The 26,765-nt window shown below is 39.8% G+C and overlaps 1 protein-coding gene and 1 pseudogene across 3 annotated transcripts in view; both read left to right on the top strand.

Moving 5' to 3' along the window:
• FMN2 (formin 2) overlaps nucleotides 1-26,765 on the top strand; it is a 398,539-nt gene that overhangs the window by 73,788 nt on the left and 297,986 nt on the right. For all 3 annotated transcript variants that reach the window (XR_012433817.1, XM_005539682.4, XM_065542730.2), the window contains exons 3-4: nucleotides 14,528-14,675; nucleotides 24,585-24,640. Coding sequence is in view for 2 of the 3 variants with exons in the window: in XM_005539682.4 (XP_005539739.3) it covers nucleotides 14,528-14,675; nucleotides 24,585-24,640 (204 nt within the window). In the remaining variant the exon portion in view is untranslated. The remainder of the gene's footprint in view (nucleotides 1-14,527; nucleotides 14,676-24,584; nucleotides 24,641-26,765) is intronic.
• LOC102124484 (alcohol dehydrogenase class-3 pseudogene) lies at nucleotides 6,576-8,023 on the top strand (annotated as a pseudogene).

Raw genomic sequence — 26,765 nt, 5'->3', positions numbered from 1 at the left:
AACTGTAATTTTACCAACTATCTTTTTTTATTATTATTATTTTATTATTGATGCAAGTTCTCACTCTGTCACCCGTGGTGGAGTGCGGTGGCATAATCATAGCTCTCTGCAGCCTTGAACTTCTGGGCTCAAGCCATCTTCCCACCTCAGCCTCCTAAGTAGCTAGGACTACACTACAGGGGTGCGTCACCACGCCAAGATAATTTTTATGTTTATTTTTAAATTTCTAAATTTTTTTGTAAAGGTGAGATTTTACTATCTTGCCCACCACGCAAGATAATTTTTATGTTTATTTTTAAATTTCTAAATTTTTTTGTAAAGGTGAGATTTTACTGTCTTGCCCAGGCTGGTCTTGAACTCCTGGGCTCAAGCAGTCCCTTTGGCCTTGGCCTGCCAAAGTGCTGAGATTATAGGCCTGAGCCACTACACCTAGGCTTATCTTTTAAAATCGCATACATTTTTGCCTTTTTTGGTTTTTTTTTTTGGTACCTTCACCTATTTCCTGACAAATTAAGCAACCTTAAGACCTGTTTCCAGACAAATTAAGCAACCTTGAGATTCCCTAACTTAATAAATTTTGCTTCCAAGTTACACGTTGTTATTTTATTTTAATTATCTTTCTATATTATCTCCACAAGGCATTAATACTGTTTCTGTTTGGTATTTATTCAATCTTTTCTCTTTGCTCTTTCTTTCTGCATCTTCAGGAATCTGTTTGGGATTATTTTCTTTCAGCCCAAAGAGCATCTTTTTGTATTTCCTTTAGTGCAAGCCTGCTAGGTGACAAATTCTTTAGTGTTTTTTGTCTTAAAATAGATTTCTTTCATTTTCTTCTTGAAAAATATTTTTACAAGGTGTAGAATTCTAGTAGGCAGTTTAAAAAAGATCATTCCACTATCTTCTAGCTTTCAATGATGCTAGCTTCTTAACAAAAATTATCTATCTATTGATTCTTTGAAGGTAATCTATTTGTGGCTGCTTTTAAGATGTTATTTTTAGCTCTTTTATAGCAGTTTTACTGTATTCACCCATTTATAGGATTTATAGGGCTTTGAAATCAGTAGTAGTTTGATACTTTCTTTCATTTTACATTTTCAGGAATGATCTCTCTATAGATAATGCTTCTATGTTATTCTCTTTATGATTTTTTTTTTTTGGGACTCCAATTATACATAGGTTAGAGTTCTTCACTGTATCTTTTATCCTCTTATTTTCTCTGCAATATTTCCCATCCTTTTGACTCTGTTTCTTCATTCGGAATTGTTTCTTTTTATCCCTCTTTGAATGCACTAATCTTTTATTCAGCTGCTTCTAATCTACCATTAAGTAGATCTGTTGAGGTTTTAATTTTGGCTATTTATCAGTTCTAGAATTGCTCAGTTTTTAAAATTATTTCTAGTTATCTGTTGGCATTCTTTCTTTTTTAAAATTTAAATCAGAGTCTCATTTTGTTTCCCAGTCTGCAGTGCAGTAGTGCGATCACAGCTCACTGCAGCCTCAACCTCCTGGGCTCAAGTGATCCTCTAGACTCAGCCTCCCAAGTAGCTGGGACTACAGGTGTGGACCACCACACCTGGCTAGTTTTTAAATTTTTTGTAGAGATGGGGTCTCTCTATGTTATCTAGCCTGGTCTCAAACTGCTGGACTCAAGCAATCCTCCCAACTCGACCTCCCAAAAGTGCTGGCATGACTAAATTTTTGTTTTTTGTACTTTCACCTATTTCCTGAGAAATTAAGCAACCTTAAGACCTGTTTACAGACAAATTAAGCAACCTTGAGATTCCCTAACTTAATAAATTTCACGTGGTGGCATGGCATGGTGACGCACCCCTGTAGTGTAGTCCTAACTATTTAGGAGGCTGAGGTGGGAGGATGGCTTGAGCCCAGGAGTTCAAGGCTGGCATGACTGGCATGAGCCACCACTCCTTACTGAAGTTCTCTATTTTGTCTTTTATCTTCTTGGAGAGATTTAACATAGCTATTTTAAAATGTGTGTCTGATAATAATCTAGGATCTTTGTGTGTCTTTTTCTGTTTCTATTGATTTTTGTTTATTTTTTATTTATGTCTCCATTTTCGATTTTTTTTTTTAAATTTTATACTGTGCAGATGCTTAGTTTGATCTCATCTCTTCCCAGATAGGATTTATGTTTGCTTTTGCCAGGGACCTGGGGCACTAACATTCCAAGATCACCTTGAGGTATGTTCAAAGATTTAGATGCTTTAAAGTTGAATTTTAGCCCTGAAAATGTTCAACCCGCCTACTTCTAGTTTACCTTTGTTTTAGATCCTAACCCCAAGTAGAGGTGTTAGTAGGGCCAGTCTCCCTTACAGATCAGGATCCTCCAGTCCCTTTCCCCTGAAAATGCGCCCACAAACTCTCACAGGAATCCTGTGAAGTGTTGAGGGGTGGGGGCAAAAGGACCCCCCATGAGCCAACCTCCACTCCCTAGGTCTGTGTTCTCCCCTGAATCCTGGCTTGCTGATTTTTTCTTGATTTAATATTCCCTTTCCTCTTCCCTCTTCCCTTTAAGATATAAGATATATATAAACTCACATTTATGTGTTCCTATATATATATACACACACACACACACACATTACCTCATTATATAATTATACATTATGTGGCCATTAGCGCATGTATTATTATTATTAATTTTTTTTTTTTTGAGACAGAGTTTCACTCTTGTTGCCCAGGCTGGAGTGCAATGGCAAGATCTTGGCTCACTGCAAACCCCGCTTCCCAGGTTCAAACGATTCTCCTGCTTGAACCTCCTGAGTAAGTGAGATTACAGGCGCCAGCCCCCACACCCAGCTAATTTTTGTATTTAGAGTAGAGATGGGGCTTCACCATGTTGGCCAGGCTGGTCTTCAACTTCTGACCTCAGGTGATCCACCTGCCTCAGCCTCCCAAAGTGGTGGGATTACAGGTGTGAGCCACTGCCCCCGGCCTCATGTATTATTTTTACAATATACAATTTACAGCCAAATACTTACACTTGACAACATACCATACACATATTTTACATGGCATTCAATGAGGTGTGATTTTAATGGCTCTTGATTGTCCCACTATAGGTACACAATAAAAATGTTTTTCTTACTGCTATTTTTGGAAATTCTACTTTTTTTTCTTTTTAAAGAATGCAGTAACGTTGGAATAAATATATTCTAGTACATAAATATTTGTGCATGTCACTGATACATTTTCACCATAGAGAAGATTTCCATGAGTGGAATTGGTGGTTCGAAATGGATGGGGTGACTGGGCTCAGTGGTTCACACCTGTAATCCCAACACTTTGGGAGGCCGAGGCAGGTGGATCACCTGAGGTCAGGAGTTCAAGACCAGCCTGGCCAACATGATGAAACCCCGTCTCTACCAAAAATACAAAAATTAGCTGGGTATGGTGGTGCATGCCTATAATCCCAGCTACTTGGGAGGCTGAGGCAGGAGAATCAATCCAACTTGGGAGGCAGAGTTTGCAGTGAGCCGAGATTATGCCACTCTACTTGAGCCTGGGTGGCAGAGCAGGACTCCATCTCAAAAAAAAAAAAAAAGGTTTTTAAATTATTTTGATATTAAATTTCTCTGTAGAAAGTTTGTGCCAATTTGTATTTCGCTGGTAGTAATGTTAGTGCTTCTTTCAAACACAGCTAAGAAAACACTCCGTTGTCATTTGTATTTTATTTTGGGGTGGGGGTGGACAGAATTTTGCTCTGACACCCAGGCTGAAGTACAGTGGTGTGATCACAGCTCACTGCAGCCTCAAACTCCTGGGCTCAAGTAAATTCCCCACTTTGTCCTCCCAAAGTGCTTGGATTACAGGTGGGAACCACAGTGCCTGGCCTATTTGTGAACATTTCAGAGATCTCAGTCCATCCTGGGGTTTAATCTTTTGATGTTATCTTATTATTCTTTTACATTTGACATTTTTATATACATTTTCTTTTTTAAAAAATAAACGCTTTTTTAAAGCCAACCATAGATGCTTTGGGCAGTCACATTTATGGGTTCCATGCAGAGCTGTTTTAATGGTTATGTTATAGTGTTGTGCGAAGATTGTGGCAGAAATAGAAATTACAAGTGTGAAGATGATGCAATTATTTTAAAAGTCTGTATTATTTATAAAAGCACGTGCACTATGATTACATCTACATAAAACATTCAAAGAAAATTTAGAAATAGGCTGAGCGCGGTGCCTCACACCTGTCATCCCAGCACTTTGGGAGGCCGAGGCGAGTGGATTGCTTGAGGTCAGGAGTTTGAGACCAGCCTGGAGAACATGGTGAAACCTCATCTCTACTATAAATAAAAAAGTTAGCTGGGCCTGGTGGCACACTCCTGTAATCCCAGCTACTCAGGAAGCTGAGGCAGAAGAATCCCTTGAATGAGCCAAGATCACACCACTGCACTCCAGCCTGGGTGACAGACTGAGACTCTATCTCAAAAGAAAAGAAAATTTAGAAAATATACACAGTGGATGCTGTTATATTATGGTACTGATTAGTTATTGTTTTTCTTATCTCCCTACCTCATAACAATTCTATAGGGTTGTGCTATTATTTTTTAATAATTAAATGATTAACACAAACCCAGATATTGAGAGTACAATTCAGACTACTGTCAGTAGATCTACTTTTTATCCAGCCAGTCATTTATCTTATAAATGGTTCAAATGAGTTAAAATAGATAAATAAATGGACATCTTAATTGGGCACAGTGGCTCACACCTGGAATACCAACACTTTGGGAGGCTGAGGTGGGAGGATCACTTGAGCTCAAGAGTTTGAGACCAGCCTGGGCAACATAGCAAGACTCCATCTCTACAAAAAAATTAGCCAGACATGATGGCACTCAGCTGTAGTCCCAGCTACTTGGGAGGCTGAGGTGGTAGGAGTGCTTGAACTAAGGAATTGAAGTGTGCAATGACCTGTGATCACACCACTGCGCTTCAGCCTAGGCCACAGAATGAAATCCCATCTCTTTAGGTAATTAAATAAATAAGGCCCTTTCATTATTTCCCTAATAGTAATAATGTGTTTATTGTTACCTAGTCCAAAAAGTATTTACAATGATTAGGAAGAAAAGATATAATAAGAAAATAAAAATGTGCTATTTCAGTGAAAAGATTAAAGAAAAAAAGACAAGACTGAAGTGGAACCAGGAATGAGACTAATCAAAAACATATATTCCAGAGTCTCCAAACATGTGGCAGGTGGGCCATGTATGAATTTCACTGTGTTTTTTTAATAGCCAAAACGAAAAGCACATCTGATCGACACAATATATATTGTCCCTGAGATTAAAAAAAATAAAACACAAATGGCCAGACGCAGTGGCTCACGCCTGTAATCCCAACGCTTTGAGAGGCCGAGGCAGGTGGATCATGAGGTCAAGAGATCGAGATCTTCCTAGCCAACGTGGTGAAACCCCGTCTTTACTAAAAATACAAAACCTAGCTGGGCGTGGTGGCACGTGCCTGTAGTCCCAGCTAATCTGGAGGCTGAGGCAGGAGAATCGCTTGAACCCAGGACCCAGAGACTCCATCTCCATCTCAAACAAACAAAAAAAAACACAAACTCAAATTACCATCCAACTATTTAGTTCTTTAGACAGAGCTGTGAAATTCTAAGACCAGGAATAAGTGTGTCTTCAGAGCCCTCCTACGCAAAATATTGTGTAATGGCATGGGCATTTTCAGCCGTCTTCTGTAGACTTGGGAGTCTTGTCTCCGAGATCACATCCAAGCATAGTTCAGTTGAGGCAATTCTTTTTGAGGTCAGTAGGACAAGGTGTAGAGCCCTCTGCTGGCCTGAGATGGATTTATCTATATAATCTAGGGATAGATTTGATTTGATTTGATTTTGTTTTGTTTTGTTTTGTTTTTGAGACAGGGTTTCACTGTGTTGCCCAGGCTGGGGTACACTGGTGCGGTCACAGCCCACTGCAGCCTCGACCTCCCAGGCTCATGCAGTCCTTCCGCCTCAGCCTCGAGTAGCTGGGACCACAGGAGTGTGCCACCACACTTGGCTAATTTTTCATCTAAAAATTTGTTTTCTGTAGAGATAGGGTCTTGCTATCTTGTCTTGGCTGGTCTCCAACTCCTGGGCTCAAGTAATCCTCCTGCCTCGGCCTTCCAAAGTGCTGGAGTTACAAGCGTGAGCGACCACACCTGACCAGGATAGATTTTAGAGTGGTTATAAAGAAATCAGTGAGCTGCATACTTCGAGGCAATTTTAATTTTTAATATTTTTTTCTCCTTCATGCAAACTGTGATATCAGATGGGAGATTGTACTTTATGGAATATCTGGGATATAGTTACCCTATTTTGTTACTTAAATATGGGTCTGCTGGCCTTGATAGACAGTTGAGTTGGGGCAGTGCTGATCGTTTCTCATTAAGAGAGGAACCTGAACTCAGATTAATTCTCACACAGATGGACGTCCTATCTCTACTCACAGAGAAGCCAACCATGGAATGAGAATAGCAGCAATTCCTCTCAGAGAGTAATAATCTAGGTTCTGCATTAACATACAGTCCACCCTCCGTGCTGACGAGAACCCGCGGACATGGCGAACTAGATTATCAAGTGCAAGGCTGCAGTTGCCTGGGAGGCTGGAAAGCCTCTCTCCATAGAGGAGATAGAGGTGGCACCCCCAAAGGCTCATGAAGTTCGAATCAAGATCTTTGCCTCTGCAGTTTGCCACACCGACACCTATACCCTGAGCGGAGCTGAGCCTGAGGGTTGTTTTCCAGTGATCTTGGGACACGAAGGTGCTGGAATTGTGGAAAAGTGTTGATGAGGGAGTTACTAAGCTGAAGGCGTGTGATAACTGTCATCCCACTTTACATCCCACAGTGTGGAGAATGCAAATTTTGTCTAAATCCTAAAACTAACCTTTGCCAGAAGATAAGAGTCACTCAAGGGAAAGGATTAATGCCAGATGGTACCAGCAGATTTGCTTGCAAAGGAGAGACGATTTTACATTGCATGCGAACCAGCACATTTTCTGAATGCACAGTTGTGGCTGATATCTCTGTTGCTAAAATAGATTCTTTAGCACCTTTGGATAAAGTCTGCCTTCTAGGTTGTGGCATTTCAACTGGTTATGCTGCTGCTGTGAACACAGCCAAGTTGGAGCCTGGCTCTGTTTGTGCCATCTTTGGCCTGGGAGGAGTTGGATTGGCAGTTATGGGTGGTAAAGTGGCTGGTGCATCTGGAATCATTGGTGTGGACATCAATCAAGATAAATTTCCAAGGGCCAATGAGTTTGGAGCCACTGAATGTATTAACCCTCAGGATTATAGTAAACCCATCCAAGAAGTACTCACTGAGATGACTGATGTAGGAGTGGACTATTCCTTTGAATGTATTAGAAATACATTAGAGCAGCACTTGAGGCATGTCACAAGGGCTGGGACATCAGTGTAGTGGTTGGAGTCACTGCTTCAGGTGAAGAAATTGCCACTCATCCATTCCAGCTGGTAACAGGTCGCACATGGAAAGGCACTGCCTTTGGAGGATGAAAGACTGTAGAAAGTGTCCCAAAGTTGGTGTCTGAATATATGTCCCAAAAAGATAAAAGTTGATGAATTTGTGACTCACAATCTGTCTTTTGATGAAATTAACGAAGCCTTTGAACTGATGCATTCTGGAAAGAGCATTCGAACTGTTGTCAAGATTTAATTCAAAAGAGAAAAACAACATCCATCCTGTCGTAATGCGACGGGAGCAGCCTAACAGGCAGGGAGAAGCGCCTCCTAGACCTTCAGCAGTTACTCCAGAGAACGGTGTGATGTGTGTCATTCATGAATCTCTGTAATCAAGGACAAGGATAATTCAGTCATGGACCTGTTTTCTGGACTGTCCTCCACATGAATAATTGCCAGCTCATTAAGGAATATTTTAACATAATAAAATTAATTTCTACAAAAAATATTACAGACCATTGGACAATGAAATTTTCTTGCATATGGAAGAACCAGAAAAAATATTGATCTGAAATATTTTAAGGTGGGAACCAAACCCTCAACTTACCTGTGAAAATCTCAATGAAGCACTCTTAGAATGCCTACCTTTGAGCATTGTTATTTATTTTCTAGTGGACACACTATGATAAATTATTTGTGGATTATAGCTCTGAGTTATTTTAGGTGTTGTTATATTTATAACCTAGTGAAAAGATGGGGAAATAGCTGCTAAAAGTAACTTTTCTTTTTCTTAAGCTAGCAGGCCTGTAGCCTACTTACACCACTTTTAGGTTGTGATTTTAAAGTTTCTCATATGCCTATGGTAGAAAGCTTGTATTTGTTTTCTTTACTAGGAAGACATAATGTCATTCAGCAAAAGCCAAAACAGACCTTAAGAATTTAAGGATGTGGAATGGAGCCACGAAAATGCATCCCTGCCTTAACTCAAAAATAAAACCTTGATTTGCTCTGTTAAACAATTCTTATCCATCCTGACCTTGTCCTTAATACTCACAGTATGTTGATTATTTATACTTGACATTCCTGAGAGAACCGGGGAATATAGGATATGGTAACTGGTAGCTAGAAACTCATATACCCTATTTGGGAAAATAACAAATACATTCGTGAAATGTTACACACACACACACACACACACACACACACACACACACACACACACACACACAGAGAGAGAAAAAGACATTTATGGATGGTTGAGGAAATACCACAGGGCAATTGTTAATTGAATGCAAAACCTGTTGCCAGACAGCACAAATGCCAAGAAAACTCAGTTTGCTCAACTACTTATAGTCATACAAAGAACACAGAAAGATTTAGTGCTGGTTATGTAGAGATGATGTGTACATGAGATAATGATTTTCAATTCCTCTGAAAAGGATTTTTTTAAACAAAAAAGTATGACCATTGTAATCAAACACAGATTTTTCAAAGTCAAAACAAATACTATTCATGGCATATGACATTTGAATATCACCATGTAATTTTTGTAGTTCTTTTCACATGTCATTTACTCTTGCCTCATAAAGCTCCCCCAAAAAGACAAGGGATGCATTTTTCCTGATTTACTGATGAGAATATTGAGGCTCCACAAAGTGATGAGATTTGCTTAGGGGGAGCGATGAATATATCCTAGGAATTTTACCTACTCCATGTTTTTTCTTTAAATAGTTAATTATCAATAGGTTTAGACATAACAGATAACCTGATACCTTCATTTTCTATATGGTACCCATAAAGTTTCCTTTTGGTACTTTGCTAAACAAATGAAGGAAATGAGATTAGCAGCTGCAGCCTCTGCCTGTATTGACCAGCCATCTCTTTTATTTATTTTTGATAAATGTGATAACTCAGTAGGCATCAAGTGGCTTTTTTTTTTGAGATGACGTCTCGCTCTGTCACTCAGGCTAGAGCACAGTAGCCTGATCTTGGCTCACTGCAAACTCTGCCTGCCAGGTTCAAAGGATTCTCCCACCTCAGCTTCCCGAGTAGCTGGGATTACAGGCGTGCGCCACCATGCCCAGCTAATTTTTGTATTTTTAGTAGAGATGGGGTTTCACCATGTTGGCCAGGCTGGTCTCGAACTCCCTATCTCAGGTGATCTGCCTGCCTTGGCCTCCCAAAGTGTTGGGATTACAGGCATGAGCTACCACGCCCAGCCTCAGGTGGCTTTTCTGTAGTCATCATAGCACTGTCCAGAGCTAGGGGACATTTACAAGACCCATGTACACCCTTCTCATCCTGAAGGAGTTTGCAGTCAATTCGAGGAAACGTGATATACACTCAGGACTAGGTGGCAAGCCACCGTTTTGGATGGTACACATCAAGTGTTGAAATGTGGGGTGGCAGGTGTGCTGAGTTAGCTGTCTGATTCAGGAGTGGCCTTTCAGCAGACCCTTTCAGGGTCTGATTCAGGTGAAATGGGACTTCAACTAGATTTTTAAATGATTGATTAGACTCCTTGAGTGGTAGAGCATTCTAGTGGCGTGAAGCTTGGTTTAGGAAATGAGAAATGAATTTGGGAAGGAAGATAGTAGGGATATAGGAATGATGAAATGATATTTAAGTTGAAGAGTTGGGATTTGATTCTGCAGACGTGGAGGACCCATGAAAGAAGTCTGTTTTGCTTATTTTCTGCTAGTGGAGCTATGTGATGAATGAGAGGCTTTGAGATTACCGTTACAACCCAGTAATATATCACAGTTCTGAGGCGTGGTTCAGAGACTGGGGGACTGACCAGATACTTTTGTTTGTTTCTATGAGGTTTTCTAGAGTGCTTTTAGCATGCTTTGTATTTTGGTGAATGATGAAACTCAGTGAGATAGTTTATCCCCTTGGTTGTTGGTGGTCCCTCTTTTATACGGAACAAACTATGTCTGAGGCTGTTAGTAGGATGATGGCTCTCTAGAAAAAAAGCCTTTTTGTGGTTGACCATGATGCCAGGTCTGGAGTCTCTCAGTCACTCCAGCCCTGCTTCTCTCCATCAACTCCCAGGGGAGCTGGTAGGCCAAGCATTTTTCTAAGCATGCTACATATATCATATTTTATGCACGAGGAACCGAAGCTCAGGCTTAGAAGCGTGCTGTTGTGGCCAATTTGGTTCTGCTATTCTGGAAAATATTAGGAGGGCATTGGCTGCAAAGATTTAAAATAGGTTATTTTCTGGGGCCGTGTAGAGTAACTGTAGCTAAAGTAGGTATCATCACCACTAACTGGAGGGTGGCGAAGAGTAGAGTGGAGAGGGCGTTACGTTTCAGAAAATTTTCTTTCTTTTTTTTTTGAGACAGGGTCTCACTCTGTTGTCCAGGCTAGAGCACAGAGGCACAGTCATCGCTCACTGCAGCCTCGACCTCCCAGGCTCAAGTGATCCTTTCACTTCAGCCTCCTGAGTAGCTAGGAATAAAAGTGTGTGCACCATCCCTGGCTATTTTTTTTTTTTTAAATATTCTGTAAAGGTGGGGTCTCATTGTGCTGCCCTGGCTGGTCTTGAGCTCCTGGGCTCAAGCAATTTACCTGACTCAGCCTCCCAAAGTGCTGGTGTTATAGGTGTGAGCCACATGCCTGGCTACAGTTCAGTTGTTTTCTTAAGCCATCACAGTATCCATATTACCTCTTAAGAACTGACCTGTCAATTTAATCATGTACTGCTCTTGAATAAGTGAGTCTTAGCTATTCCCAACAGCCTTGCAATTCACTGTTTTTAAAAAAATTATTTAAAAAATGTTAACTGTGGCAAAATACACAGGACATTAATTTCCCACCTTAACCATTTTAAGTGTCCAATTTGGTATTGTTAAGTGTATTCACATTGTTGTACAATCAACCTCCAGAATTTTTTCTTCTTGCAAAACTGAAATTCTGTACCCATTACTTTGCAACAACTTCCCATCCCCCATCTCCCCAACCCCTGGCAACCACCATTTGACTTTCTGACAATATGAATTTGACAATACTACGTACCTCATATGGGTTGAATCATAAAGTATTTGTCTGTTTGTATCAGGTTTATTTCATTTAGCCAGATGTCCTCCAGGTTCGTCCATGCGGTAGCATATATCAGAGTTTCCTTCTATTTAAAGGCTAAATAATTTCCCAGTTTATATATATATCTATCACATTTTGTTTATCTGTTCATTCATGGATGGACACTTGGGTTGCTTTTCTCTTTTGGCTGTTGTGAACAATGCTGTTATGAACATAGGTATACAGATATTTCTTTGATTCCTTTTTTTTTTTTTTTTTTTTTGAGATGGAGTCTCACTCTGTCGCCCAGCCTGGAGTGCAGTGACACAATCTTGGCTCACTGCAAGCTCCGCCTCCCGGGTTCCCGCCATTCTCCTGCCTCAGCCTCCCGAGTAGTTGGGACTACAGGCACCCGCCACCACACCCAGCTAATTTTTTTGTATTTTTAGTAGAGACAGGGTTTCACTGTGTTAGCCAGGATGGTCTTGATCTCCTGACCTCGTGATCCACCCACCTCGGCCTCCCAAAGTGCTGGGATTACAGGCATGAGCCACCGTGCCCAGCCTTAAGATCCTATTTTTAATTCTGTTGCGTACATATCCAGAAGTGTAATTGCTGGATCATATGGTAATTCTATTTTTAATTTTTTGAGGAACTGCCATATGTTTTCCATTGCAACAGTATCATTTTACCATATCACTAATAGTACACAATGCTTTCAATTTCTCCACATCCTCGCCAGCACTTATGTTCTATCTTGTCTTCGTTTTGGATAGGGCCTTGCTCTTTTGCTGGGCTGCAGTGTAGTGGCGTGATCATGGCTCACTGTAGCCTTGACTTCTGGGGCTCAAGTGATCTTTCCATGTTAGCCTCCCAAGTAGCTAGGACTACAGGCGTGTGCCACTATACCTGGCTAACTTTTATATTTTTGTAGAGATGAGGTTTTGCCATGTTGCCCAGGCTGATGCTTTATTTTATTTTTGTTGTTGTTGTTGTTTGTTTTTTAAATAATAGCCATCCTGGTGGGTGTGAGGCGATCTCATTGTAGTTTTGATTTGCATTTCCATAATGATTAGTGATATTGAGCATCTTTTCATGTGCTTGTTCACTATTTTGTGTATCTCCTTTGAAACAATGTCTATTCAAGCCCTTTGCCCATTTTAAAATCAGGTTATTTGTTTTTTGGTGTTGACTTGTGGGAGTTCTTTCTATATTCAGGATATTAAAGCCTTATCAGAGTTGATTTGCAAATACTTCCTCCCATTCTGTAGGTTGCCTTTTCACTCTGATTGTGTCCTTTGATGCACAGGAGTTTTAAATTATGATATAGTTCACTTCATTGATTTTTTAAAAAAAATTTTGTTGCGTGTGCTTTTGTTGTCATATTCAAGAACTCATTGCCAAAACAATGTTATGAAGTTTTTCCTGTATGTTTTTGTCTAAGAGTTTTGTAGTTGTAGGTCGTATGTTTTGGTCTTTGTTCCATTTTGAATTTTTGTATATGGGGCAAGGATTTACTGGGTTTTAATGAAAGCAAATCTCAAATGAAGTTTTGCCCAACATATAAACATTTATTAAACATACAACATTAGTTTGCACAAGAGCCTATACAACCTGACTCGAGAGTCAGAGCATGGCCAGCTTGCCACGCTGGTAGGTGCTTGACCTCACCTTGTGTGAAAGGTCCATGTGATACAAACACCAAGGAATAGGACCTTGTGCCCGACTGCTGGCAACAGGCAAAGAGATGTCCTCCTAAACTAGAGGGGGAGGCAGCACTCTCAGGCTGTCACACCTTGACATCACCCCTTGCCTGAGTTTTATCCTTTTTAATTGTGGGCATGTTCTCTGATGTCGTACTCAATCTACTTACATTGAATTCCTTCAGGTTCTCCAATGACAGCTCATACCTAATATTTATTATGTTAATTAAAGCCACTAATTTCAGCAATAAAAAAAACTATAAAAATGCTGGCTGACCCCAGGAATCTGAATTCTCAGTTAGGGCTAATGACTGTCCCTAAATGTAAAGCTTAAACTAACTGGTCTCTACATTGTATCTCTAGCATGCTGGAGATTATTTTATGAATTTCTTAATTTGTTAAATACAGAAATAGCAACATCCATCAGATTACTCATTTACTTTGTAGTCTCGACCCAGGGATTACAGTGGTTTTTTGTTTTTCACTTCTACCATACTGTTCTTCTCTTTGCTTTACTTGACGTGGATCAAAGGTATTAGGGAAATACACTCAGAAAAATGTCACAAATAGAGGGCATGCATATATTAAGCATATGCATCCTAAAATGGCTGGACACACTGTTATTCTGAAATCCTAATGAGCAGTTTTCCCACGTGTTTATAGGCCGTGGAGCAGGCTTCCTTGTGAGATTTGTAGTTTGTCTCCTGGCCCTAGGTATAGTACTAGCTGCTTTCTCATTCTGTCCAGATTCTGTGGGTCTGTAGCTGGCGAGGTCTTTCTTGGCCAGAAGATCCCTATTCAATTCTTTTTTTTTTTTTCTTGGCAGGTTCATTCACTTTTTCATGGTTTCTCTCCCAAACAGTTTCCAACCTGGACCCCAGATAAGTCGGTTTCCTGGGCCTTTTGTGGTTGAAGGCACGGGAGCTATTATTGTCCTGTGGTGCCCAAGTACAGCCTGTCCTTTAACATTCCCACAAGTATATAAACAATTTTAAAAGGGATATCGTATTCAGATGAATTAAAGATGCTAGTTCAGGGAGTTCTCTGATTGAGTGTCTGAACTGTCTGATTTTATAATTCCCTGCGGGGCTATATAGCCTCTCTCCCTCCAAAGAAAGAGGCGAAGGTTTTACTATAGAAATGAAGTTGAGGCAAATGTGGTTATAAAGATAAAATGACTGCGTGAAAAAAAATGTGTATCTTAGGAATCTACACTGAATAGTATAAAATGCTGTTTTAATGTTTAATATATATATGCATATATAAGTAATATACATAGAAATGATTTTGCAATATATTAGTCATGGCTTATTTTTTTGTAACCAAATTAACAGCATTTCAACATTTTTTATTTTTAAATATAGCAAGATCAGCTTTATACCTGGGCTGCAGTTAGTCAACCCACACACTCGTTGGACTATTCAGAAGGGCAGTTTCCTAGGCGAGTCCCATCCATGGGGCCACCATCCAAACCTCCTGATGAAGAACACAGGCTCGGGGATGCTGAAACAGGTAAGTGTTTCCTTTGTCTTCAGAGATAACTGGAAGAGGCAAGATAGAGAGATATACGTTTTATTAAATCTTAATTTTAAGTAATCTTTAATCTTTAATTGCGTGGCATTCAGATATAATCTTTAAGAAATTTTTATTTTGGGGTCTTTTCTCTCTTTGTTCCTTTTGTTGTCTTAAAGTATTTTGTGTTATTGGCTGGGAAGATAGCGTGAGATTAGCCTCAGGTTCATTTGGAGGAGTTCAGCAGGATGATGACCCCCTAGGTTGATTTTCAGAAAACACTTTATATTTGTCATACAGAATTGAGAACCATATTTGTGGAACAATGCTTTATGGAATATGGTTGTTTTCTCCCTTTTCTTCTTCTTCTTTTTTTTTTTTTTTTTTTTTTTTTGACAAGGTCTTGCTCTGTCACCTAGGCTAGAGTGCAGTGGAGCAATGGGTTACTGCAGTCTCGACTTCCCTGGCTCAAGCAATTCTCCCAACTCAGCCTCCCAAGTAGCTGGGACCACAGCCGTGCGCTACCATGTCCGGCTAAATTTTTTGTAGAGCCAGAGTCTCACTCTGTTGCCTAGGCTGATCCAGACTCCTGGGCTAAAGCGATTCTCCATTCTCCTAAAGTACTGGAATTACAGGCATGAGCCACTGCACCTGGACTTTTCTTCATTTTGTTGTAATAAATTCCCAACTTCTTCCTGGTGGACTGACCAGGCATAAATATTGATTTCTGAAGCATGAGTGAGGAGTAAATAGAAGAGCATCATTGCTATTCATAGATTTCTCCACTAGATTTTCCTAAATGGTAACATAGATATTAGAGTTAAGAATTTTGATTTTTTTTTTCTGATTGACTCATAGAGAGGAAGATAGTCATTAGAAACTTATTTTGGATGCATAGTAGAAGAACATAACTTAAAAGCATGAAGCTTGGGCTCTGCCAACTTACTAGCTTTGTAATCTCAGGCAAATTTCCTAACAACTGTATTCAGTTTTCTCATCTGTAAAATGGTGATGAGCATAGCATGTACTGTGTAGGGCTGTTTTGAGAATTACAGGTATTTGTATGAAGCATTAGAATGCAGAATGCAGTGCCTAGCTCAGTGTATTTAATATTATTTATTATAATTATCACTGTTTCATGTCATTGCCTTATTCATGAGGTCCCTTTCAACCAACAATGACCAACAATGTAAAAGGTTTTATTCCAGTCCCCCACCCAAAGTTCTGCAAAGGGAACCTTGCCTCCCATTTTTATCCCCGTCTCTGGAGGGATGTATTTGTGCCTTTTTTTTTTTTCCACCAATGCACTGAAATGGGGGCCCACACTTGACCTTGAATCTCCCTTTTTAAGTGTCCAGTGCTTTTGAAACACTGCGTGGTATTCACTGGGTGGGCTGTACTCCCTGAAACGAACAAGTGAGAGAGAAGGTGTAGGAAATGCTGTTCCAGGAAGGACGCTGAGTTTATCATAACACTTACAGACAGCAGTTTCTCAAAGGCCAAGGCAGACTTCCTTTAAGCAAAGATCTTCAGAGATGAGAGACCTCTACCATGATAGCGCCTGAAAATCAAGGAAGTAAAGAGACTTTTAGTTTGAAAGGAAAACACACAATTAAAAGTATTGATCCCATTTTCTACACTACTCTATTTATGATCACATTTAGTGATACAAAATACTTAGGGGTAGATATAGTTGAATTAATCAATTGCGTGGAGAGTCCTGTTAACAGTTGTTTATATCCCATGTTTTGCATCATTGATTGGGTGATATTTTCCTGTTTTCTGTTCCCTACTGTATCATTCTCAACTTGTTTCACTGAAACATTTATATGATATTCTTCAATTTTAGGGCACTTTATAAAACATTATAAAACATTTTATGTTGCTGGCATATATACTGGTGGAACACTTGACTCAAAGTTAATTGAGTGTGATCATCTGAATTTTACTTTGGTAAAAGATGAAGTTGGAATTGATACCAGGAAGTTTGTCACCTGGTTTGTGCTTCATGATTTATTGTAGCTTGCAAAATGCCAGAGCAAGTGATTTTTAATGAAATAACTTGTCTCCTTTTTAAAAATGCATTCTTGAAGAGGATGATGGAGGTAAGAAGTAATTTAACTTAGTGACTTATTTTTCTCTAGTTGATCTATTGTAGCATTTTTTCATCAGAGTGATCTAATGGGTCTTTCTAAACTTTTTCTGTTGTGACTCCCTGATGTTCATTTGGAAAGACACTTCCATGAGACAGCCTCATTCCCAGAACCACACCACACTCTCTTCTAATCAGTCAGTTGTAAGAGTGGGAATGTCAATATCATAGGTAAACTTTGCCTACAGTCTCATGTTTTACATCAATCACAAAGTTTGATAATATAATTATTAATAGTAATGATCTATTTGTAGTTAACTGATAGGTGCATATTCTTATGTGGTGACATCATGGTTAAATTCACTGTATATAACACATGACCTCCCCTTTTTTAAAAAATTTATTTGTGGGTTCTTACTCTGTCACCCAGGCTGGAGTGCAATGGCACAATCTCAGCCCACTGCAACCACCACCTCCTGAGTTCAAGTGATTCTCTTGCCTTGGCCTCCCAAGTAGCTGGGATTACATACGCCTACCACCAGGCCAGGCTAATTTTTGTATTTTTAGTAGAGACGGGGTTTCACCATGTTAGCTAAGCTGGTCTCGAATTCCTGACCTCAAGTGATCCACCCGCCTCTGCCTCCCAAAGTGCTGGGATTACAGGCATGAGCCACTGTGCCTGGCTGACCCCTTTCTATTTTAATTCAAAGTAAAAGAGTTCAATGACATTTTTTGAAGAAGAAGAAGAAAGACTTGCAGGTCTAGCTTAGAAAATGGAGGACTTTTTTTTTTTTTTTTTTTTGCTTGCCTCGTTTGTTGTTTTTTGCAGCTCATTTTGTTGTTGTTGTTGTTTGTTTTTGGAGTGTCACTCTGTCGTCCAGGCTGGAATGCAGTGGCATGATCTCAGCTCACTGCTACCACTGTCTCCCGAGTTCAAGACCTTCTCCCGCATCAGCCTCCCGAGTGGCTGGGATTACAGGCGCCCACCATCATGCCCGGCTAATTTTTGTATTTTTGTAGAGACGGGGTTTCACCATGTTCGCCCAGCTGGTCTTGAACTCCTGACCTCAGGTGATTCACCCCCCATCGGCCTCCCAAAGTGCTGGGATTACAGGCATGAACCACTGCGCTCGACCTTTTTTCCAGCTCTTAAAATAGGTCACCTAATTCACATGTCCAGCTAATTCAGATTTGTGGTACTCTCTCTTCTGCCTTTTTCGTGTATCTCACTTTAACTGCATAGGGAGCATCTCACTTTAACTTTTTCATGATCTCTTCTGTGAAAGATGGTTTTTTTCTTCCTTTATGGGTTGGTGAAGGAACTGCCCCTTCTTTGTATGAATTGGAAGGGCTGAGGCTATGGTGAGGTCTCGGTGCCTCTTCTCACCAGTGAGTTGCAGATTCCTGGCAGTCCTTTGCTCTCATCCTAGCTCCCTCTGCAGTTGGCATTGCCTCCACAGATGGGCCTAAGGTGTTAGCATTGACCTTTTGAAGTCTGCAGAACACCCCTGAAGGATAAGACTGGCTGGGAAAAAAGGAAGTCATATGCTTCCCATGTTGGTGGCATTAAACAAATAAAAAACCAAAACCAGTTGGTGACAAAAACATTGATAGAAAGAAACCCTTTCAATTTATCATTTTCACTTTATCTTCTCCCTCTGTTTCCCTTGCCTATACACAGCACGCACCCACCCATCCATGGCTGTTTTCCACTCGCGGGCTCTTTTCTGGAGTCCCATGACATCCTATTCCTGTCTGTCATCTGAATGCTTTATGTATTGAATTTTTCTGTTTTTATATATACATGTCTTCCCCATCAGCTTTCAGAATTTCAAGACTTTCCGGTACATAGTATATACTTAAATATTTGAGTGAATGATGAAAATCTTTTGCTGGAAAAGATCTAAGTAAACATTTACTTAGCACATTAATGCAAGATTTGAGGGAGAGTTTTGTATGGGCTAAAACAGTTCATGGACCAATTTCGGGGCTCAATACCAAGTTTCAAAGGTCATTCAATAGATTTGAACAACATCAAATAATGAACTTGAGTTTTCAAATTCATGGAGAACCCTGGAGCAGGAGCAGGTGTGTAGATGTGTATAGGGGCTTTTGATCATTGTCGTTTCGTCTTTGGAAAATCAAATCCCTCACCTTTCTTTGAAAATGTGAATGGCTGAGAGGAGACAGAGAACTGACTTTTTAGAAAGAGAATCAAGGCACAGAAAATCCTAGAAGAAAATATATGGAAGAGGATCTGGTAGAAACATGGTAGATGACTTCCTGCTGCAAGGACTAAAAGAAAAGAAAGAAACAAAGAACCATGGCAGGATATTTTCAGGTGAAAATCCTTTGAAATGCAGTTATGCACTGGCTGAGTACATTGTAATTCACCTTTATTGCAAAAAAAGATTTGAGCAGCTTATAAATATGTAAAATGTACAAAAGGATCATAAAGGAATAAGGAATATAGATCAAACTAAAAGGAATTTAGGATGGAACGATAAAATGAAGCTGAGCTAAGACAGCCCCGTGAAATGTATCTCATAAGGATCTGCCATTTTTCAAGGTAATTGTAAAGCAGAAAGGGGAATGTGAATGTCTTCCTCAGTGTCCATGAGATTGAAAACACAGTCACTCAGAGAAGCACAATTCATATCCCAAAGAAGTGTCTCTAATGGTTCTTAACAGAAAAGATTCTGTGCCATGCAAGGTCAATACAGTATCAACTCATTTCTTTTCTTTTTGAGACAGGGTTTAAGTTTGTCGCCCAGGCTGGTGTGTAGTGGCATGACCTTGGCTCGCTGTAGCTTTCACCACCTGAGCTCAAGTGATCATTCTACTTAGCCTCCCGAAGTGCTGGGATTAAAGGTGTGAGCCACTATGCCCAGCTAATTTTTAAAAATTTTTTGTAGATATGAGGTGTTGTCATGTGGCTCAGGCTGGTGTTGAACTCCTGGGCTTAAGTGATCCTCCCACCTTGGCCTCCCAAAGTGCTGTGATTACAGGCATGAGCCATCATGCCCGGTCCATTTCTGTGTTTTGTTCAAATGTTTTCACATAAGTTTGGTTGAGATAATGCAGAAATTCTGTAAGGGACCAGGGGAGACTTGGTAGTATTCTACCTTTCTGAGCCTCTCACTTAATCAAGGAGTAAAATGTACTGGAGTAGATTGACTGTATCTCCCAAAGATAATTCTCCATTTTCAACATGTAACTACATTATATATAGATAAAATATATTATCTTAGATAATATATATTATATGATTGGCTTATGATTATATATTATATATTAATTATATAATATGTTGAATTGAATATATATTATATAGTGTATGTATGCATGTATATATACATATATGTATATATACGTGTGTGTATATATATACACGCATACATTTAGTTTCTATAAAATTGGCCTTCCTTTTCTCCTGAGCTAACTATAGCCTAGGTGTGGCTATATTTTGTTGACAATGAGAGGCAGAGCCTCAATACTATTAAATAATCAAATAAGCGGATCATGGAATTGGCCTCATTTAGGAAAATTCAAGTATTTAACCTCATCTTCATTTTTGGAAAGACATGGTATATCAGAATTAAAAGCATCTTGCATTTATTAGGCAGCCAATCATAAGTCATGCTATTTCAATGAAATTTAATGAATTACGTTTCAGTTAAATTGATGGATTTGAATCAAATGGTATATACCATTAAAGAAGCTATCATATAATAATTTTATGTAGCTGCATTTAAACTTAAAATGCCAAACTATTTAGAGACTACTTCATTCATTTTTAGAAGGCATATTTTGTATATATATTTTAAAAGGCTGGTTTATTTTCCCTTTTTAGCAGAGACGCATATCCCGCTCATTGCCTTGTCTTCTCTCTATAAATACACAGCTCATCCAAGTATGTTTTGTTTCATGAGTGAACGGCTTATTTTGTGATGAAAAAGAGGTCACTCCTGAAACATATTTGGTACCATAGGGAGTCCAGAATTTTAGATTACGCTCAGAATTTTATGAGGTAACTTTTTCAAATGGAATATTTAACTTTTTTTTTTTAAGGAATGTTCTTTCTCCCTCTCTGTTTCTGCTTCATAATTTTTTTTTTTGTTTTTTTTTTTTGAGACTGAGTCTCGCTCTGTCACCAGGCCGGAGTGCAGTGTCACAATCTCGGCTCACTGCAACCTCTGCCTCCCGGGTTCAAGTGATTCTCCTGCGTCAGCCTCCTGAGTAGCTGGGACTACAGGTGCCCACCACCAGGCCCGGCTAATTTTTGTATTTTTAGTAGAGACGGGATTTCACCATATTGGCCTGACCTTGTGATCCACCCGCCTAGGCCTCCCAAAGTGCTGGGATTACAGACATGAGCCGCTGTGTCCGGCCGGTTTTTTTTTTTTTTTAAAGAACATTCTGATGTCTTAATTTTAAGGATGGGTGAAGGAGGTGGCAGTTTTAAATGTACCCTTGAGAGCTCTCTTACCGGGTTACTCTTTGAAAATAATAACCATTCTAGTGATGAATATTTGATGGAGATGGTCAGTCTCTCCTAGAGCTAGGTTTAAGGCAATTCCTGAAAGTGCCCTGGATCCCAAGAGGAGGAGAGTGTTGGGTACGAGGGCGCCGGGAATTCTGGGAGTGATCATTTTCATTTAGGGAGCGCTATGAAAGTTGGAACTAAGCTGATAACTCAGATACACCTATCTAGTGACTCCTCTCTTCAGCCATTACTGGTACATCAATTTCTCTCTGCTCCCTAAAGGACACTTTTGCCATTTTTCATGCTTCCCTTTACTTTCTCCCTCCTATATCTTTTTCCTTCTATTTCTCTTTCTTTCATTCTGTATTGTTTTCTTTTTCCTTATCGTGTATTTTTCTCTCCTCTCTCAGTGGTTCTCATTGATTTTCCCTTTATTTTTCAGTAGAGTTATTCTGTACGTCTCATTCCTCTTAAAATCGTGACCCTCTAGAACTCCTATTTTCCAGCTTATGATTTTGAAGACAGTATTTCAACCTACAAATTTCTCTTTGATGTTTTAACACACAGATTCACACAAATAAAAACTACAGTGAAATGGTTAGGGATGGGAGAATGAATTCAGTTCAGTAGCTATCGAATTAGACAGAGAGAGGCTGAAAGTTTGGGTGTAGGTGTGCAGAATATTTTGCTGATGTATCTTTCTAATAAATGTGGTTTTCTAAGTATGTTTTTCTGATAAACTGCACTTGTTCTTTACCATCAGAGCCCAGAAGTTTACTTGCTGGGTTTGGTTACCGGGTCAAGGACTATAGAAAAAAGCTGGAAAGCATTTAACTCTTTGTGTACCACCAGGAGAGCCTTTAGCCTCTTATTGCATGATCTAAATAGAAGAGGAAGAGAGACTTTTCCCCACTGGTACAAAGCCAAGACTTGTCTTGAGTCTATTGTGTTTGGGAGGGTTTGGAAGTGATGAAAAACAATAGAAAATAAGAGCATTCTGGAGTTTGGATTTGCTTTAATATTAACTGTTAACTAGCTTTGCTCTTAAATATCTTTATTAAAATTTGGCTAACTGCGGTATTAAGTTCAGAGTAGAGATTTGTCAATATAAGAGAGAAGAATCTCTTTTTGATTAGCTCAATGATATACTATATTTATCTGGGGAAATGGTTGTATTTTAAGGCCAATTGTTTATTGCCACTGTGACACTTATTGGTAAGTGACTGCATCATGCTATTCTCAATGATTTTTGTTTTAAAATATATGCTCTTAGCTGAGATTCAGAAAATAGCGAAAGGCAAGGCAATATCTATATCGTCTCATGTAAAATCCTTACTGTCTCTTTCTCTGCCCAGGATACCCAGCTTTTCATGGTGGAACCCACTTTCGTGGTCTCATCATTGCTTTGATCTTTCGTGTTTCTTTCATTCACTCCTACAATTACTCAACAAATATTTTAAGCACCTACTAAGTGCCAGGCACTATTTGGATGTGGGGGACACAACAAGGGGAAAAACTGACAACAATTCTTGCTTTCACAGAGTTTATGTTCTAGTGGAATAACAGGTATAAATAAGTAGGCAACCAAATGCATTATGGAGTATATATGGTGTGATGATCCAGGTTACGAAGAAAGTAAGGGTGAGTGTGTGGTGGGTGCTAAGGAGTGGGTGGGGTTGCTGCTTTAGCAAAGCCCCGAAGGAAGCAGCCACAGAGTGGGGCTTGCAGATATTGGGAAGAAGAGTGAGTGCAGTGCTCTGGGCAGAGACAGTAGCCACTGTGGCTTTGGCAGCCCTATGGAAGAAGCATGACTGGTGTGTTACAAGACAAGCAAGCTGGCCAGGGTGGCTGGCCTGGTGAGCAAGTTGGTACAGATGTAGGTGGGTAGAGAGGCTAGTGAGTAACACTAGTTGAAACCAGGCCTTGTGGGCCCCTGTGGAGACAGATTCTCATCTGAGTGAAATGAAAACTTTCAATGTAGCTTTCAATGTAACTTTCAATGTAGCTTAACAGTATGTTATGCTGTTTGAATACTAAATGCCTTTTATTTTTCTGTAGCATTGTCACTTATATCAGCTACCATGCTGCTAAATTGGAAATGTCAAAATGACCATAAAGAGTGACTGCTGGCTGGGTGGGGTGGCTCATGCCTGTAATCCCAGCACTTTGGGAGGCCAAGGTGGACGGATCACGAGGTCAGGAGTTCGAGACTAGCCTGGCCAACATGGTGAAACCTCATCTCTACTAAAAAAATACAAAAATTGGCTGGGCGTGGTGGTGGGTGCTTGTAATCCCAGCTATTCTGGAGGCTGAGACAGGAGAATCCCTTGAATCCGGGAGGCAGAGGTTGCAGTGAGCCAAGATTGCGCCACTGCACTCCAGCCTGGGCAAGAGAGTGAAACTCCATCTCGGGGGAAAAAAAAAAAAAGAAAAAAAAAAACCAGTGACTGCTGTGCCTTGTGTCCAGGGTCTGGTCTGCATGCCAGTCAGGGGAGCAATGTGACAGTCAGGAGATATAAACTCTCGTCTTCACCATGCCAACAACCGCTTGCGTTATAGGCGTTGAATTTCTCCTCTGAAAGGTGTGGAGGATGGATGAGATTAGTGGTTTTTCAGGCTCTGATTCATGGAGCGTGAGGGATCCCTTGAAGGCCCTTTCATTTTTATTTTTATCGTAAAGGCCCTTTTACTTTTAAATTTGCATGCAAGCTTCACTTAGAAGAAAGTGCCCTCTAGCTTAAGAAAAATAAATCCGTGACTTGGTTATGCCTTAGGTTTTTTTAGCATGATGAATTTGCAGTCTCGTAGAATCTCAGATGACATGAGGACTAAAAGAGAAAAACCGCTTCAGAAACCCTCCTCACTCAGTGTCTCTTGGTAACAGTGTTCATTATCTCTCATTGAAATCAAGGGGCAATTTGACAACAGTTAGACAAGGCTTTTGAGATCCCATCCTTCAACCTTGGTGCGGTAGCTTCTACCGTGACACAGACTTCAGCTAAGTGAATAAGATACTCTGTGAAAGTCTTAGAAGGACTTTCTGGCACAATTTAGAAACTAGCAATTGAGACAAATAAGGATAGTTGATATATAGAGAAGGGCTTAGGAATATCCCAATTTTAAAAAATGACATGGGCACTCTCATTATATGTATTATATATACTGAGAAGTAGTCATATCCTAATAACCCAGTTATATAATTGGGAGAGAGACTGGATAGTTTTGGTACTTATGGTTAATGATATATTTTACTGAAAGTTTTATTTTCTGATTGAAGAAATAGGAAAATTATCCTTTAAGATACTGACTCTCTGCTTCCTTTCCAAACTAGAATCTCAATCTGCTGTTTCGGAAACTCCCAAAAAACGCTTGGATGCTGTCCAGAAGGTAAGACAATCTTATTAGGATGTCAGATTCCCATCTGTCTTATTTGTCTTAAGATTGTGACAGACTCTGCGATTTATCTTTCCATCTGCCCGGCTGGCTAGGATGCCCCCGTTTTCCCTAAGCCTGCAGCGGAATCCAGTCAGGCAGAAGGGGATGTTTTCTTCCATTTATTTTTTTGCGTAGAAAATCAGCCTTGAAGTGGAACTGAGTACAAGCTTTTCAGAAGCTGTTTTATTCTATATCCAGCCAAAGAGTTGGGCCCAATGACAGCTGGCTCCAGCAGGAAACGGTGGCCACTCCAGGGAGAAGTCTGCCGAGATGCGCCTGCTCAAATAGTCCCATGGCTATGATCTTTAAAAAAAAAAATCTGTCAGAGCTTTGCTAAAGTCAAATAAGATTCTTATTACTTTGGTGGATGAAACATTAATTAGTATCTGTTTAATTTCCACAGAAACTTTTTTTTCCTGTTACTGTATTAGTCTGTTTTCACACTGCTGATAAAGGCATACCCAAGACTGGGCAATTTGCAAAAGAAAGAGGCTTGTTGGACTTATAGTTCCACATGGCTGGGGAGGCCTCACAAGTTCGTGGCGGAAGGCAAGGAGAAGCAAATCACATCTTACATGGATGGCAGCAGGCAAAAAAGAGCTTGTGCAGAGAAAGTCCCATTTTTAAAACCATTAGATCTCATGAGACCTGTTCACTATCATGAGAAGAGCATGGGAAAGACCAGCCCCCATGATTCAGTCATCTCCCACCAGGGCCCTTCCCAACATGTGGGAATTATGGGAGCTACAAGATGAGATTTGGGTGGGGACACAGAGCCAAACCATATCAGTTACCAAAAAAGCCAAATTTTGTGTTTTTTTTTTCTTATGCTAAAATGGATTTCTTATTTAAAAAAAAAAAAAAAAAGGCTGCAAGAAAGGAAACATTTGTATGGAATAGTAATTGTGAATAGCAATTGCTTTTTTGGATATAAAACCATTTGCTTAATTTACATTTTCACCCAGCTATGCTTTTGACAGTAACTTAGTTTTAGAAATGAATAGTAAAAAGATGTGTTCTGTTCTGTTGGTGGTCTAAGAGAAAATGAGGAGACACATACCTGGGTTTTACACCCGGATCTGTTTCTGATTAGTGTGATGACAACATGTTTAGATTACCTGGGACATAGGGTTCTTCTCTGTAAAATTAAATTATTGCTGATCTCTGAGAAGCCATCAAAGAATAAAGTAACTTCCCTTCAGAAAAGAATCCCTGTTATACATGAAAGTTGTGCTCCCCCTGGAGGAGAAATTGGGGTATAACATTGGTTGAAAACAGCACCTGGGTAATTTTCAAAAATGCAGTGAGATTAGCTATCCTTAAGGACAGTTCATTAAAAAAGCAAGCTTTTGCAGCTTATTGTTATGGGAGCAGAGGCCTACATCAACTTGGTGGCACTTGGAGAGGCATGGTAGGCTCAACTGATGGTCCCTTAATTATCTGCAATGATTAGCCCACAGCAAAAAAGATTAAGAAAGATAAAAAGGGAAAAAGAAATAGTAAGGTCAGCAATTATTAAGAAAAATAGTACCCTCAAATCTCCCCTCACTTTTTAAGCCTTTCTTTTGTGGAAAGCATGGCTAAATTGTGATTTAAAGGAATATATTAAGTTTTTCTAAATTCTTATGTCCAGGACGTGTATGAATCAATTGTTATATATGATAATGTCAAAGAGAACCTGAACAGGAAGTATTTGATAATATCAACAATGATAAAACGTGTACAACATTGCTTTCTATATTATGCTATTTCAAGATATATATTCATGTGTGTAACATTATAGAGTGTTTTTCCTGAGTGATGGACCATAGTAAAATATATTACAACGGGGCTGGGTGTAGTGGCTCACACCTGTAATCCCAGTACATTGGGAGGCCAAGGCGGGCAGATCACAAGGCCAGGAGATCTATACCATCCTGACTAACACAGTGAAACCCTGTCTCTACTAAAAATACAAAAAATTAGCTGGGTGTGGTGGCGGGCGCCTGTAGTCCCAGCTACTCAGGAGGCTAAGGCAGGAGAATGGCATGAACCCAGGAGGCAGAGCTTGCAGTGAGCCAAGATGGCGCCACTGCAC

This window comes from Macaca fascicularis, chromosome 1, assembly GCF_037993035.2.
Source record: "Macaca fascicularis isolate 582-1 chromosome 1, T2T-MFA8v1.1".
NCBI classification, from domain to species: domain Eukaryota; kingdom Metazoa; phylum Chordata; class Mammalia; order Primates; family Cercopithecidae; genus Macaca; species Macaca fascicularis.
The sequence above is the reverse complement of the archived record's forward strand: the minus strand, read 5'-3'. Positions and strand labels throughout refer to the sequence as shown.